Here is a 15834-nt window from a genome sequence, read left to right on the forward strand (position 1 = left end):
TTCTAGATAGGCATACTGATTTTTTTTAACCCTAGGGTATTTTTAAATTATAGCTTTAAATTTTCTGTACTTGTCACATACCACATACAACTTCATAAATCATGTTTTTATACATTTCACATCTTACGTACTCTACTATACTTTACGCCAATAAATTATACAAAGTCTTTCCTCAGCTATCCGAGAACTTTTACAACACAACCATCAAACCTGAACTAATATAAAGAGGATCACACAATTTTATTCTTTAGGAAAAAGATACTTATGAAATAAAGTTACTAAATTATTTGAGTTATAGTTAATAAATTGACGTAAGTCATCAGCCCTCCCCCCTCCACCTCAAGAATGGGAAGGAACAATGCTCCATACAAAATTATAAATATATGGTATAATCTTACCTTTACAATTTGGAAAGACAGATATGCTATAAATATAATTTGTATGCCCGTAATATACTTCAAGACACTCGCCAGTGATTTGCCACCTTCTAATACTAGCATCATTTGCACAGGAAAGAAATTCTGTTTCACTCAAAATTGCCAAACCTCTTACACAGTCTTCATGACCTGTATTAAAAAAAGAAAAATATAAACCAATAAAATGGATCATTTGGTTGATGGTTCTATGTATTTCACAAATACTATAAAACATGTTAGTGAGTAGTAGAAACTGATTTTCAACTTTAAGAAATTAATTTTTTTCTGTAGAAAAGCCTGTTGACCAAAATTTGTATTTTAGGTTTGGCAATTATTTTTTATCATCAGTCTTGGGAAGTTATTTTATATTTGTTGTATCTTCTCCAAATTAGTTCTTAAAACTCTCTAGAAACAGGATTTTAATCTCCACAATTTTCCATTTTTATCTGACAATTCAACTTTTCTTCCTCAATAACAAGAGTAATTCATATCACACATGCTATTCAACTATAACAGAAATATATAACAAAGAGTAAATATGCCCTAAATTTCTCAACATACAATACTGAGATGAATATTTATAAAGCACTAGAGAAAATTAAGAAAAATTAAGATTACAAAAAGGTTCCAACTATTTAAGAGTTTGAAATAAAACCTTCATCAGAGAAAAGTAAACTTTAATATGAAAGAATAGGTTGAGAGAGATTAATTTATCTAAAACCACACAATTAGCGGCAAAGCTAAAGCAAGAATTCAAGTTTCTTGTCTCATAACCCTATCTCTGGATTCAATTAAATGATAACTTCTCCTACCCCTTTGATTCAACAAAAACACAAATATAAAGCCAAACATTGATGCTTTAACAATGGAAACATTTCACAATTTATATAAATGCAGGTATTAAAATAAACATTAATGATTACTGATTTTTTTGAAAAGGCAAGAATTTACAGAATAAACTTCTTGCAATATGTTCTTAATTATGTAAATGGATATGTAGTATATATATTCCACTTATTAAAAGATATTCAATGTTTTTAAAAACTTCATAAAATTCAATTTCTTTCAATATTAATTGAAGCACTGTAGAAGACATCATTACAATTCTTTTTAAGGACAAAACATTCTCTGAAGCTTGTGATCTAATAAGGTAGATCAGAAGTCGAAACTCTCCCCATGCTCAAGACTTGCTCATTTAGATTAGCTATGACAGATTAATAAACAACTTGATGCATATATTATGTATGGAAACAAACAGAGGGATTCTTAGTTATAACTCATTGTCCATTTTACAACTACAGATAGTTTTATCTGCACAAAAGGACTTCATGCACTATTATCCAGAGTGGTGATCAATTTTTAAGGAGTAAATAAAAGCAAAGAAAAAACGAAAATTCACACCAAAAATGTAATTGCCACAAGAGTAAATCAGCAATACTAATATTAGACAGCAGATGCCTCAGCATAGGAGTTATTTAATAGCTGAAGTTTAAAAAGACTGCCCACCTAAAACCACCCCACAAACGAAGCCTAAAATTTGTCATTATTCAACAATTTACTTCAATATTAATAAAAGCACTTATGTTTTCTTTCATAAACGAAGGTAACATTATTGACCCACCACCAGTGAGGCTTTCTCATGCTTGCAAGTTTCAGGTTGAATTTGTTCAAATGACAATCAAAAATGCAACTGCATAACAAAAATTACATACATATAATACAGAGAAGCAGTTACAAACATTATAGCTGATCAGGTAGCTATTTATTAGTCCACATCTGATCCTTTAATGAGAAGTCTCATTATATCTTTTAAAAAGATATTAAGTATTAACCATGAGAAAAATTACATTCACTCAAATTAAATGGCTCAAATACACTGTTTTCAAATACTACTTTCAAGCTTCTAAACTTTTGAGAAAAAACCATCTAAGCAAATATGAAGCAAGGAGATGATAAAAATTGTCTAGTCTGATCTCACCTGAAAAAGTCCTCTCACACCTTCCAGCCTTCCACAGTTTAATAGTCTTGTCTGCTGATCCAGTTAACATCAAGCCCTGTTCAGGTAAGATTTTTACTGCCCATACTGCAGCTGTATGACCCTGTGAGTAAAACGAGTATCAAGCTAAGTTGCCACAGAATCACTATATTTATTATCCAGAACAGTCACACAGAATTATTGTACCTGTAGAGTCATCATGCACTTGTCATTCAGCCAGACCTTAGCAGTGGTGTCCCATGAGCCACTAAGTAATGTCCCAAATTTTCCAGATGAAAGACTACAAACTAAAGGAAAAAAAGACATTAGTTAACACATTTTCATATAGAAAAATGCTTATCCTTGCTAGATAGTAAAGCATTGCAATTTTAAAAACAGTGAAGTGACAGTATCTTAGCCAGTTAAGACTGAACTCAATGGAGATGCAGAAGAGTGCAGTGGTGGCGAGCACAGACTCTGGTGCCAGACTTGCCAGTCGTACCTATGCCTCTCATGAGCTGACCACAGGGATATTATTCAACCTCAAATTCTTCATTTGTAAAATGAGGGAGCAGGATTAAGTGATTGCACAATCCCTTCCAGTTCTAAGAAACCACATAGGAAGATAATGCAAATGATTTTGAAATGCTGTTTATATAAATATTTAGAGTCGCTTTAGTTAAAATGATAAAAAACTGGAGCAGAGCTAAATGTTCAACAGTAATGGAATGGTTAATTACCTGTCTTATCATCTTGATGTAAAGTTATACAGGTTAAGAATTATAAATATGAAAAATTATCTAAAAACATAGAAATAAGGGGCCGGCCCAGTGGCGCAGCAGTTAAGTTCACACGTTCCGTTTCGGCAGCCCTGGTTCGCAGTTTAGATCCCGGGTGCGGACCTATGCACTGTTTGTCAAGCTATGCTGTGGCAGGCGTCCCACATATAAAGCAGAGGAAAACGGGCACAGATGTTAGCTCAGGGCCAGTCTTCCTCAGCAAAAAGAGGAGGATTGGTGGTGGATGTTAGCCCAGCGCTAATCTTCCTCAAAAAAAATAAATGAAAATAAAATTAAAAAAAAACAAAACATAGAAATCAAGAGAGTTCTGATTAAAAATGGTAGATTGTTGGGGGCTTGCCCCATGGCTGAGTGGTTAAGTTCACGCACTCCGCTGCAGGTGGCCCAGTGTTTTCGTTGGTTCGAATCCTGGGTGCAGACGTGGCACTGCTCATCAAACCACGCTGAGGCATCGTCCCACATGCCACAACTAGAAGGACCCACAATGAAGAATATACAACTATGTACCGGGGAGGCTTTGGGGAGAAAAAGGAAAAAAATAAAATATTTAAAAAAACAGAAAAAAAAATGGTAGGTTGTTTGGCCAGCCCGGGGGGGCGGGGGGACGGGGGCGCGCGCAGCGGTTAAGTTCTCACGTTCCGCTTCTCAGTGGCCCGGGGTGGGCTGGTTCGGATCCCGAGTGCGGACATGGCACTGCTTGGCAAAAGCCATGCTGTAGTAGGTAGGCATCCCACATGTGAAGTAGAGGAAGATGGGCATGGATGTTCACTTAGGGCCAGTCTTCCTCAGCAAAAAGAGCAAGATTGGCAGCAGTTAGCTTAGGGCTAATCTTCCTCAAAAAAAAATGGTAGATCGTCTACAGTAATGTCATAAGTGGTATTAATCTACAAGGACAAAGAAAACAGAAAACAACATAACTGACTTAACAAAAGGGAGGAGGTTATAATTTAAACACTCACACAGAGGGATTAGAAGCAGAGCAACTGGCCCCACAAAACTATGAGACTCAGTATCCAGCCACTAGGTTGGAGGTTGACGCTATACAGAGGACTTGAAAAATGAGAAGAGTGATGCAAAGTCTGCACACAACACAGTGCAACACTAGGTGTCTCCTCTCAGCCTACAGTGTCAGGAGATTGACCCCCACCCACTGCGGAGACTGGAGGCGTATTCTCTGGAGGAACTGAAGTAGAATGTCCAGATCCAGGCCACTAGGCATAATAAAGCGCTGGATAAGGAGCCCTACGAAATGTAAGGGAGAATAGGCAGAATGTCTACATCCTGAAACGTGGTACCAACAGGCCTCTGCTTCCACAACACCAGCAGCCAGGCATAGATCCCCCTCCACCTAGGTAAGAGGTGGAGAACTTCTCTAGAGGACTGAAAAATGCTAAAGAACTCTAGATATGGACATTTGAGAGGGTTTCCCGTCTAAAAAGTCAGACTGCCACCAAATCAGCATTGAATGAAGCCCACCAATTACCAAGCTCCATCTATACAAGCCAAACACTTTTCAACCAACTTCTCTGTACCTTCATTTTTTTTTTGGCACCTGAGCTAACAAATGCTGCCAATATTTTTTTTTTCCTGCTTTATCTCCCCAAATCCCCCTGGTACATAGTTGTATATCTTAGTTGCAGGTCTGTACCTTATTCTTAAATATGAGCAGCCAATCTAATACCAACAGCCATTCAATAAAAGTCTCCAACATGAAAGAGAAAAATCAAAACAAACAAAAATAAGGAGGAATGGGTTGGAGGATCCAGAAGAAACAAATCCAATTTTAAGAAGCAGAAAAAATCTTCACTACTATATTATCTGCAAATAGATAAGATACTATATAAAAAGGACTAATGAGAGAACAAGAAAATAAAGCTAAAAATAGAACTGAACTAAAAAAAAATAATAGAACTAGGAAAAAAATAGAAAAAGTCTGCTGAGAGTTAGACCAAAAAGGAAAAGACATGAAAAACAGGAAATAGAAGTTAGAAAATAATTTCAGAGTGTTTAGCATCCAACTAATAGGGATTCCAGAAAGAAATAACGGGAAGGGGGAAGCATGCAAAGAGGACAAAGAAATAGTTCAGGTGATGGACATGAAAATCTAGACTGAATGAAGCCACAAAAGTGCCCAGTGAAAGGCACTTTCAGAAACAGAGGCAAAAATGCATTGTGAAATTTTACAACATCAGAAAGAGAGAAGATTCTAAAAGCTTGGGAGGGGACCAGAAGAGTGTCCCATAGAAAAGACAGTGAATCAGAACAGCATCAAATTCTCAACAACATCATACACTAAAGACAACAGAGCACTGCCTTCAAAAATCTGACACTCACTGGTTTTAACACAGGCTTCTATGTCTAGTCAAATTAACAGTCAAATGTAAGGGTAGAATAAAGCCATTTTCTAATATGCAAATATAAAATATATTTACCCCCATTCACAGCTTTCTTAGGAAGCTGCAACAGCTGTATTACACTAAAATGAAAGAGTAAGTTAAGAACGACATAAATGTGGGATCCAGGAAATAGATCGCCAAAGAAGATTCCAGGGATGACATTAGCCCAGGGAGCATTAATCCAACAGTAGGCTAGCAGGGTGCAAGAGGGAAGTTTACAGGAAAAACATGGAACAGACAAATATTTTAATTGAGTGTGGTAGCCATTAGTGATATTCATTTAATATTTTCTGCTCTTCACCTCCTAAGCAAAAGGCAAGATTGAACTTTTCCATTTCCTTTGGCTTTAAGCATGCCACATGACTTGTTCTGGCACTGAAAAATGAGCAGAAATAATGTTACTTTCAGGTAGAAGCTTTAAGGACAGGTGCACAGTTAAGCCCTGCTTCCTCTCCACTGTCTGTGAAAGCACATGTTGAGATGAAACCTCGGTCATCCCAGATCATGAGTGATTACAAGGAGCAGAGCCCACTGCTGCACTGGATCTGAAAAACGCAAAGCAAATTACTGGGTTAAGCCACTGAGATTCTGGAGTTACTGCTTACCACGATGTCATCTAGCCTGCCTGACTGATGGAAAATTGGTAGCAAAAATAAGGCACCGCTGAAACAAAAATCTAAAATATATGGCATTGGCTTAACGGGCAGGTAACAAGAAGACTGTAATCAGAGAATGGAAGACTGGAGATCCTTATTATGAAGTGAGGAACATCTGGTGAAACTGTTGCTGGCAATAACTCAGGATATGATAAACTTGTAGTCTAAAGAAAGAGGTTGGAAAACGGGACTACTGTGATGGGTGTTGCTTGCTATTGGCTACATTTGACGAAGCACTAAAAGAATGGAATGAGATCAAGAAGAAGTGGCTGGTTCTCAAGAAGGAACGAAGAGTCCAGAAACAGTGACTTGCAGGACTGGAAGAGCCAACTGCTTCTCAAACCCAAATGAAAAATATACACCTGAGGCAGCCTTCCAACAGCAAAGGACAACTGAAACTCAGCCATGCAACAGAAACAAATCAAAAACACGGCCATCATGCACAGTGCCAAAACTTCCAAATGGATTTAAAGTATTTTCAAAGCAAAGAAAATTAAGGTTGTCTGCCCAAAAATTAACGCTTTCAATTGCGCATACAGCTCAGGAAAAAGAATCTAAGCTTTCCTATTCAAATCTGACAGGCTCAAGGTTTCAGCAGTTAAATCTGGAGAGGCAGGCAGGGGAAGAGGGAAGGAGAGGCAGGGAGAAATAGTAAATCTAGACTATAACTGAGCGTATGGCTATTGACACAGAGATTGGACTGGAATTGAAGCCTAACAAGTTTTTAAGAGTTAGACTGCCAGGAACTAAAAAAGGCTGTGACTGTCCAAGGCTTAAAATGATCCTTGTGTACCCAACTCCCACAAGCAGAAAGCAAGCTGAGAAAGTTGCTTAGTCCCCAAGGAGCAACTTCAATGTCACCAAGGAGAATAAGAGACAAGAGTAACCCAGAGGGTCCCAAAGCAGAACCATAAAGAACAATGGATTGAGGAACCCCTTTTAGAGATCAGAGGGAACTGATTACAAAAATCTACCAATCTCAGAGGAGAAGGGTGTCCCTGAAACGGCCACCCATCTGAATTCCAGAAAGAGTACAGATTAGAAACTGCTGTCTTGCATTGCTCACTTTTCTGAATGGGAGTGTTTGTTCTGATTCCCCTATCCCTGTTCCACAACTGCATATGGGGTGACAGGTGACAGATACTTGTTTTTAGCCCATAGACCTCTGAATTTAAGAGGAACTATATCTGGAGCTGATGTAGAAAACACCTGAGCATCACCCCTGCGATGTTTAGAGTACTAAGTATCACCCAAGATTCTTGTCTTTGGGCTTGATGCTGTAAGTGGATGGGACTTTTGGTTTGTCTGACACGGAGAGAGGTGGGTATTTTGCTTGCAGAAGGAAGAGCAAGCTGAGTAACTGGTGACCAGAGGCAGGCTGTGTTAGCTCCCCCTTTTTGGGCACTGGCATTTGCCCAAAAGTGGTATGATGGCACTTTCCTCCTCCGTTTGAAGTTAGGCACAGCCTGATACATGCATCAGTCAACAGAAGAAATGGTGGCCGACACTTTCAGACAAATGTTTTTAAGAGACAGTACCTTATTATTCATATTGTCCTTTCACTGCCACAACCACCACTAAAGCACATGTAGAGAGGAAGCCCCATCAGCCTGGGTCCCTGAGAAACTCCTGACGAGCAGAGCTCCCTCAATAATCCATGATGAATACATATTTTGTGCTCCCCCACTGAAATCTGGGAAGTGTTACCATACCATAACCTAGACTATCCTGACTCATTCTACGTTAGAATATGTGAAAAAAGTAATAGGAATTTGACAGATCTTTGCAATATTTGTAAAGAATCAGCTATAGTTACACAGAAAGATATGGAAACAAGAAGGGGGTCATTAACTTTAGGAAAAACACAAAAGTTTTAAAACTACATATGCATTATGATTACATTTAAACAAGCATTCTCCAAACTTTGTTACCTACTCTGTTGTAGAAAAATTTTAAGTGACTTTCATAAATACACACAATACACTAAGACAAAAATTAAAAATAAGTGGAATAGGAAAGCAGGACAAAAGGAAAACAGGAACAGTACGTAAAATGTGTGACATGAGGTCATGAACAGGTGCTGGTGTTGGGCCTCTGCAAAGAAGTACTTTACTTAGTAATAACACCTAAGAGCTATGAAGGGCTTACCATGTACCAGACACTGTAAAAAAGTGCATCGCATTCCACAAGAACCCCAGGAACTAAATGCTATTACTCTCATTCAACAGATGAAGAGACTAAACTTCAGAGAGATTAAATGATTTTAATCTTTTAGGATGAAAAAAGATTCGATGCTCAGGAAACGCACAAACAGTCTTGGCAATGAGAACAGAAAACATCTCCTATGGATCCATAATGCATTACATGTGCTTAGTCATAGGGGAAAGACAGAAAGAGATTACTGTACAAATATATGATTAACGTATTTGAATTCACATTCACTTTGGAAGTCAAAGTGAATTTTTCCATTTATATGAAAAGTTGCTTTTTAAATAAGTACATACTTTTAAAAAGATTGACTTAAATCTTATGCACTATCTTTTGGTTTTTCTTTTGATCTTTAAACTCAAACGCCTAGAAGGACAGTAAATTCAACCATTTGTTTGATCCTTATATTAATAATTTATTCATGTGCTAGTCTAAAAACAAAGAATCTTAAGTTTTTTGTAGACAGTTAATTTTTTAAAGCTTTCTTCTTTTTATAATCTTATTTCTCAGACAATAATTTATCTTCAAAAACCTACATCATACGATATATTTCCTAATGGATAATACTGCATCAAGCTGAATTAAAAATCAGAACTTATTTAATTTGCACTTTGATCCAGAAATGGATATTATACCTAAGTTACACTCACAAAAAAGCAAACTGGCATATGCACAAAGCCATTTATCATGGCACTATCTGCACTAGCAAAAGACTGGAAACTCAGATGTCCATCAATAGGGGACTGGTTGAATAAGTTGGAACAGTTACAGCAGAGCTATACAATGAAGTACAATGCTGCTGCAAAAATGAATGAAGATTTCTAAACACTGCAATAAAGTCATCTCCAGAACAATATTATCAGGCAAAAATAGCAAGGGCGGAAAATTGCATATAGTGTTATCTTCTAAGAAAGGGACAATATAAATACACATAATTGCTATTTTTTTTAAAAGGAAGAACAAAGTTAACACAAAATAGTTAATTATAAGGATGGATGGTGCAAGACGGCAATACAGACAGAATCTAGACTTCTCTGAATGTACCTTGTAGCGTAGTTTTTCCTTTGAAGATAAAAAACAATCCCAGTCAGCACCACTACAGCCCAAATTGAGGTTTCTAAATATGATGTTTCCACTAAAAGAAAAACAGAGAGCTTCTTGGCAAAATGGGTGCTTTCAGGTCTAGAATAAAAAATGCATAAAGTGAACCTGGAACATCAAAAGCAAGGAAGACTACCGAAGGTCTTATCAAAAGGCCACAGGAGGTTTCCACTGGACAAATACAGGACAATTTGAGAATCAAAAACAAACAAACAAAAAGATGGTCGGCAACCAACTCATTCCGGAATCCAGTAAGAGGTGGGAGAGGGGGCAAGGCAATCATTTATCCCGTCTTCTCTGCATAAAAGTCTCACATGGTAACCAAAGAGTTGATGTGGGAAAATTCTATACAGAAAAATGCTATTAAATGCAGAAATAATGGTAGAATTCGAGTATAATCATTTTGCAAATTGTAATGAAATACTGGATCTATGCAATGATCATCAACAGATGCTAAAAACCATTATATAAAAGGATGATGGGAATTTCATAATGAATGGATGATACAACACTTCAACCCACCCATCAATCTTATCATCACAAAAAGAGAGATTATGTGCCTCCTGACATGTTACAGTAGAAAATATACAATACTACCCACAAACTATTCATGCCAAAAATATGAATCTGAATCTGATCAAGCTCCTAGATCTAACTAATAGCTGACAAAACATTGAGGGGATTGAGGAACATGTTAAAGGAAACAACAAGACGTAAATCAGCAAAGTTCGGATTGTAGGAAATTCTACAGGTACAATAAGTTGGTTTCAAATAGAGAGGGGGGAAAAAAGGAAAGAAACCAACAGATGGAAAGATATGTAGACCTTGTTTGGGTCACAATTCAAACCACCTGTAAAAAAAAATTCATGAAACAAATGGGTAAATTTGAACATTCACTAGATATTGAAAATAAGAAATTAGGTTTTGTTTTGTCTTAGGTATCATAATGATATTGTTTTCTAAAAAAAGAGAATCCTTATCTTTTAGAGCAAACTAAAACTTTTATAGCATGCTATGGCCCATGGGCCACCTGTTTTTGTACAATGTACAAACTAAGAATAGTTTGTATACTTTTAAGTAGTTGAGGAAAAAAATTCAAAAATACTTCCTGACATGTGAAAATTATATGACATTCAAATCTCAGTATCCATAAATAAAGGTTTACTGAGACACAGACAGGCTTATCTCTTTATTTATTGTCAATGGCTGCTTCTAAACACAACAGCAGAGTTGAGTAGTTGTGAAAGAGACCATATGGCCTGCAAAGCCTAAAATATTTACTATCTGGCCCTTTAGAGAAAAAGTTTGCCAAGCTCTACTTTAGAGCTACATATTGAACTATTCACAAATGAAATAGTATATTGGAAATTTCCTTTAAAATGTTGTGGAAGAGGAGGATGATGAAACAAGATAGTCCACATGTTGATAATCTTTGAAGCTATGTAAATACTTGGGTGAAAGAGATCATTGTATTGTTCTCTTTTACATATGTTTATATACAACTCATTATAAAATACTATGTCTCTACTTTCGTATACATTTGAAGATTTCCTTAGTAAAGTTAAAAAAAAAACTATCACTCTGTATTGAAGATTTCACACATATACACACAAAACATTTTACAAACTCTTTAAAGGAATTAAGTTAAAGTTTTTATGGACCATACTATTTGCTTAGTGATGTCCCAAACTATTCCAGATACATAAAAAAAATAAGTACCATACTGCACTGATTAAACACATCATTTTATAACAAAGAGCTGTTAAGCCATACACAAATCTAGGAATATAAGAGAATCAGAAATATATACAAATCATAGAAAACAATATTCAAAAGTATTAAATATTGCTCAATAATGATACTAATGTCCTAAACACCTTCCTTCTGGATCTTCGATTTGCTGCATAAATATATACATAGCCAAAAGATAAAGAAATACTCCTAGTTCTCCAGAGTAAATGAATTCCTTGCACCAAATAGTTAAGAAACCAAAATCAAAAAGTATACTAAAATTATAGAGCCTCTTCCTTCCATAACTGAAAACTTTACTTTTTACACATACAAGCATGTCAACCTTTTCTGATGACTACAGTAAATCTATAACAGAGAATATATAGAACAATGATGATGCAAAAAGGTTTTCATTATCAAGCCATAGCTATAGGTAAATCAAACATAACAAAAACTAGGAAAAACGGATATGTGAGTTTTACTTTCAAAAGGATGAAATTTCTCCAAACAGAAAAACACCAAAGTGTTATACTCACCAGTATTTTTGTGACCTTTTAGTATATAAAGTGGTGCCGGACTCTCCAGTGAGAAAACGCAAATGTTGTGATCATTTCCTCCAGTGGCAATCAGTCCATGAGGGTATGTGTCACTTGAAGGTATGATGCATACACAAGATACAAAATTGGAGTGGCCACTCATACAGTGCATTTCTGTAAAGCCCCTGTTAGGACTGGAAAGACATGATAATTAATAAGACATGTACTTGTCCTCCGACTTAGCCCAGGACATAAGTTGACAAAGGACTCCTTTTCATTTAGTGTCTAGGTTGAACTTTAGAGTACACACTATTTTAAGAATTTGTTTTAAATTAAATATTAAATAGCTAGTTTACATTAGCTACTACAGAGGTTTACATCAGATTAGGAGAAGCTGAATTAGTGTTTCATTGATAAGACTGTTAATTAACAGAAAGATCAAGGAAGAAAAGGGAGGGAAAGAAATATTTTAAGTGGCTTTTTTCATCCTCCATCTTCATTTCCACCCATCAGTGACTGTTACCCTAAGAAATCCCAAGTGCAGTGAAATATTCATACAATTAGGATAATGGAATCTACTATCAATAAGCCTTAAACATAGAGAAGACATTTTCAGAGTATGGAACATTATACCATTAGTATAGTACGTGTACCCAAATAGCTGGAATACCAATCATTCTCAATACACAAACTAAAGTAACTAATACAGGGATACAAATAACTGTTCTAGGGACACAAGATACTAATAAGTGCCTCGGGATCAGAAGGAAAACCAATTTGTTATACACGTCAGTCACTCAGCATCACCACTTACATAACAAGTCAAAAACCAGATGGTGGTATACTATGTGGAAGGCTCTTGAGTTAGCTGCTGAGAGGGATATAAAGAATTATATCCCTTACACAAGCTAAAAGCTAAATCAAGGAGTTTGGAGTTTAGTTCAAGGAGATAAGACTAGGCATATAAAAAGACAGGACTCCTGGATAAAGACTGAACACATATCTATTTTTGTTCTCTTCCCAAACACCACTAAAACAATATATATGTATGTACATATGTACATATATTTTAAGAAAGGGATAAACCCAGAAGGCCATGGAGAATGAGCAAAACCTGGAACAGGAATAGAACTTTGAATACTGAAAGCTGACAGAAAAGTAGTAAAGGCCTTGAGAGACCTGAGGAAAACGAACTCTAAGCAGGCGTCAGGGAAAGTAGGGGACCAACTTACCAATGATTCCCCAAAGGCTCAAGAATTAGCACTGTGGATCTCTAGAGATGGGCACCAAAGAAGGTAGGAACTAGAATAAAGAAGACTAGTTGAAAGGCTTCAGAATGAGTTAGAAGCTGAATCAAAAGAAAAAATCTTCAAAAGAAGGTATCTGGTAGTAGCTATTTTTAACTTTTCCGTTTTATTTTGGTGGGTTTTTTTAAATGCGCTTTTAGAAACCATTTTACGAACAAGCCCAAAGACATTTAAAAGATGGGACATGTTTAAAACTCTATATTATGCAAACCATTAAATCTACCTATGTGTGTCCCTTAGCATTTCCCAGTATAGACATTTACGTGCATCTTCTGCAGTGTCTCTGAAGTTCTTAATGGCAGAATCCAGATCTGGTTCTTCTTGTTATTTTCCAAAGTTCCTATAAGTATTTCTTGAATCGATGAAAAATACTTAAAGTATTAATGAAAAAAAGCAGCTAAACAATCTAGCTAGACAATTGTCCCTCTTGCACCCAGTGAAAGTCTGAAGCTTTTTTAAAGATTTTATTTTTCCTTTTTCTCCCCAAAATCCCCTGGTACATAGCTGTATATTCTTAGTTGTGGGTCCTTCTAGCTGTAGCATGTGGGATGCTGCCTCAGCATGGCCCGATGAGTGGTGCCATGTCCGTGCCCAGGATTTGAACCAGCGAAAGCCTGAGCTGCAGAAGCGGAGTGGGTGAACTTAACCACTCAGCCACGGGGCCGGCCCCTGAAGCTTTTTTAAATAAAAGATGAAAATCTGGGCTGGCCCAGTGATGCAGGGGTTAAGTTCGCACATTCTGCTTCGGTGGCCCAGGGTTCGCCAGTTGAGATCCTGGGTGTGGACATGGCACCACTTGGCACGCCATGCCATGCTGTGGTAGGTGTCCCACATATAAAGTAGAGGAAGACAGGCATGGATATTAGCTCAGCAAAAAGAGGAGGATTGGCAGCAGTTAGCTCAGGGCTAATCTTCCTCAAAAAAAAAAAGATGAGGGGCTGGCCCCGTGGACGAGTGGTTAAGTTCGCATACTCCACTGCAGGCGGCCCAGCGTTTCATTGGTTCCAATCCTGGGCACAGACATGGCACTACTCATAAAACCATGCTGAGGTGGTGTCCCACATGCCACAACTAGAAGGACCCACAACAAAGGATATACAACTATGTACCGGGGGGCTTTGGGGAGAAAAAGGAAAAAAATTTTAAAAATCTTTAAAAAAAAAAAAAGATGAAAATCTTTGGCTGGAGGGACACAAGTCATGGTTGAGCCTTGGGCTGTGAGGAACATGTACATTCATAATGGAGCCCAAGACCACCAAAGACAAAACCGTGCAGGTCAGGCAGTCATCCTCCAGGCAGGAGATCAGCCCAGTGAAATGGTCTAGCCAGATAACCCTACAGTGAAGCTCACAACCAGCAAGCCTCACCTATGAGCCGAGCTTCCCAGGAAGTTTTTAGTTCTCCACCCTTAACGCTGACCATTCTGGAAAAGCCTCCTCCAGCATGAAATCTAGTGACCAAAATAAATAGGGAGAGGTAAAAACTAATTTGGAGGAAACAGATCACTAAGGAAAAAATAACTTAAAAATAAAAAATCATTATCATTCTTAAATATAAGATATTGCAACTATGAAACAAGAACATAATTTCACAAAAAGTCAAGGCAATTTCTGAGAAAGTATAGCAAAAAGAGAGAGAGGGAAGGAGAAATAAAAAAGAAATTTAGAAACAAGTTCAATATCTAAATTAAAAGTTCCAGACAAGAGGACAAAGAAAATGGAGAGGAAGAAATGAAAGAATTAATTTAGGAAAATGTCCTAGAACTTACAGACAGGAGTTTTGATATTAAAGGGGCCCACTAATGGTCCTGAACAATGGATGAATATAGACTGCCTTCGAGAGAAAAGAAATTATAGGTCAAGAATCAGAATGGCTTCAAATTTCTCAACTCTAACACTAGAGGCTAGAAGATGATGAAGTAAGAGCTTCAAAATTCTGAAGAAAAATTACTTGGAAATTAGAATGCTACAAAGACTTAAATTATTACTCAAGTAACAAGGCAGAATAAAATAATTTTCAGACTTGCAAGGTCTTAATACATTTATTATCAATGGATATGTTTCAGGAAGTTCCCAGAGGATGTGCTCCAATAAAGTGTCAAAGGAAGAAACACAAAGTTAAAGGATGTTGATGATAGAAATCCAACACAAACGGTCCAACAAGAGAATCGCTAAGATGACCGCGGAGAGCGATCCCAGGATCAGCTGTGCACCAGGGGCAGACAGACCAGGTCAGGAAGTTTTCATTGTCAGGAAGATGAAACTGTAAAATATCCAATACGTCCTACGGTCTTCAGGGGAGATTTAGACAACAAAGAATCTGAAGTTGAGTTAGTGATAAATACACAGAAAATTAAGCAAACGAAAACCAAAAGCAAGACAATTATTAGCTATAGGGAGACCATGAAACTGAGAAGTTATAAGAGTTTATTCCACAGCTCAGGTGTAGATAGACTCTGTGCAGTCACAAAATACTGATTTAGTCTAAATTCAGTTAAATTATAAGGGTCAGGGCATACAAAGGATGCATATGTGATGGGCGTTGGTAGAGGGCAGAAAGAGAGCTAAATTCTCATATTTCACAGTAAGAATAAAATAATGCCTAAAATAAAAAATTTTAAAAATAAAAAGACAGAGCAATACAGCACTTTAGATATATTGACCTGAAAGTAAAATACAAAAATAAGATGTTAAAAGAGATGAAAATTT

The 15834-nt window shown here is 36.9% G+C and overlaps 1 protein-coding gene across 1 annotated transcript in view; it reads right to left on the bottom strand.

Moving 5' to 3' along the window:
- The window catches only part of PLAA (phospholipase A2 activating protein), a 41189-nt gene that overhangs the window by 22036 nt on the left and 3319 nt on the right, over positions 1–15834 (bottom strand). The window contains exons 2-5 of the mRNA XM_014853383.3: positions 11820–12013; positions 2599–2699; positions 2395–2515; positions 399–566 (exon numbers count right to left, since the gene is read on the bottom strand). Coding sequence (XP_014708869.3) covers positions 399–566; positions 2395–2515; positions 2599–2699; positions 11820–12013 — 584 coding nt within the window. The remainder of the gene's footprint in view (positions 1–398; positions 567–2394; positions 2516–2598; positions 2700–11819; positions 12014–15834) is intronic.

Source organism: Equus asinus, chromosome 23 (genome assembly GCF_041296235.1).
Source record: "Equus asinus isolate D_3611 breed Donkey chromosome 23, EquAss-T2T_v2, whole genome shotgun sequence".
In the NCBI taxonomy this organism is placed as follows: Eukaryota; Metazoa; Chordata; class Mammalia; order Perissodactyla; family Equidae; genus Equus; species Equus asinus.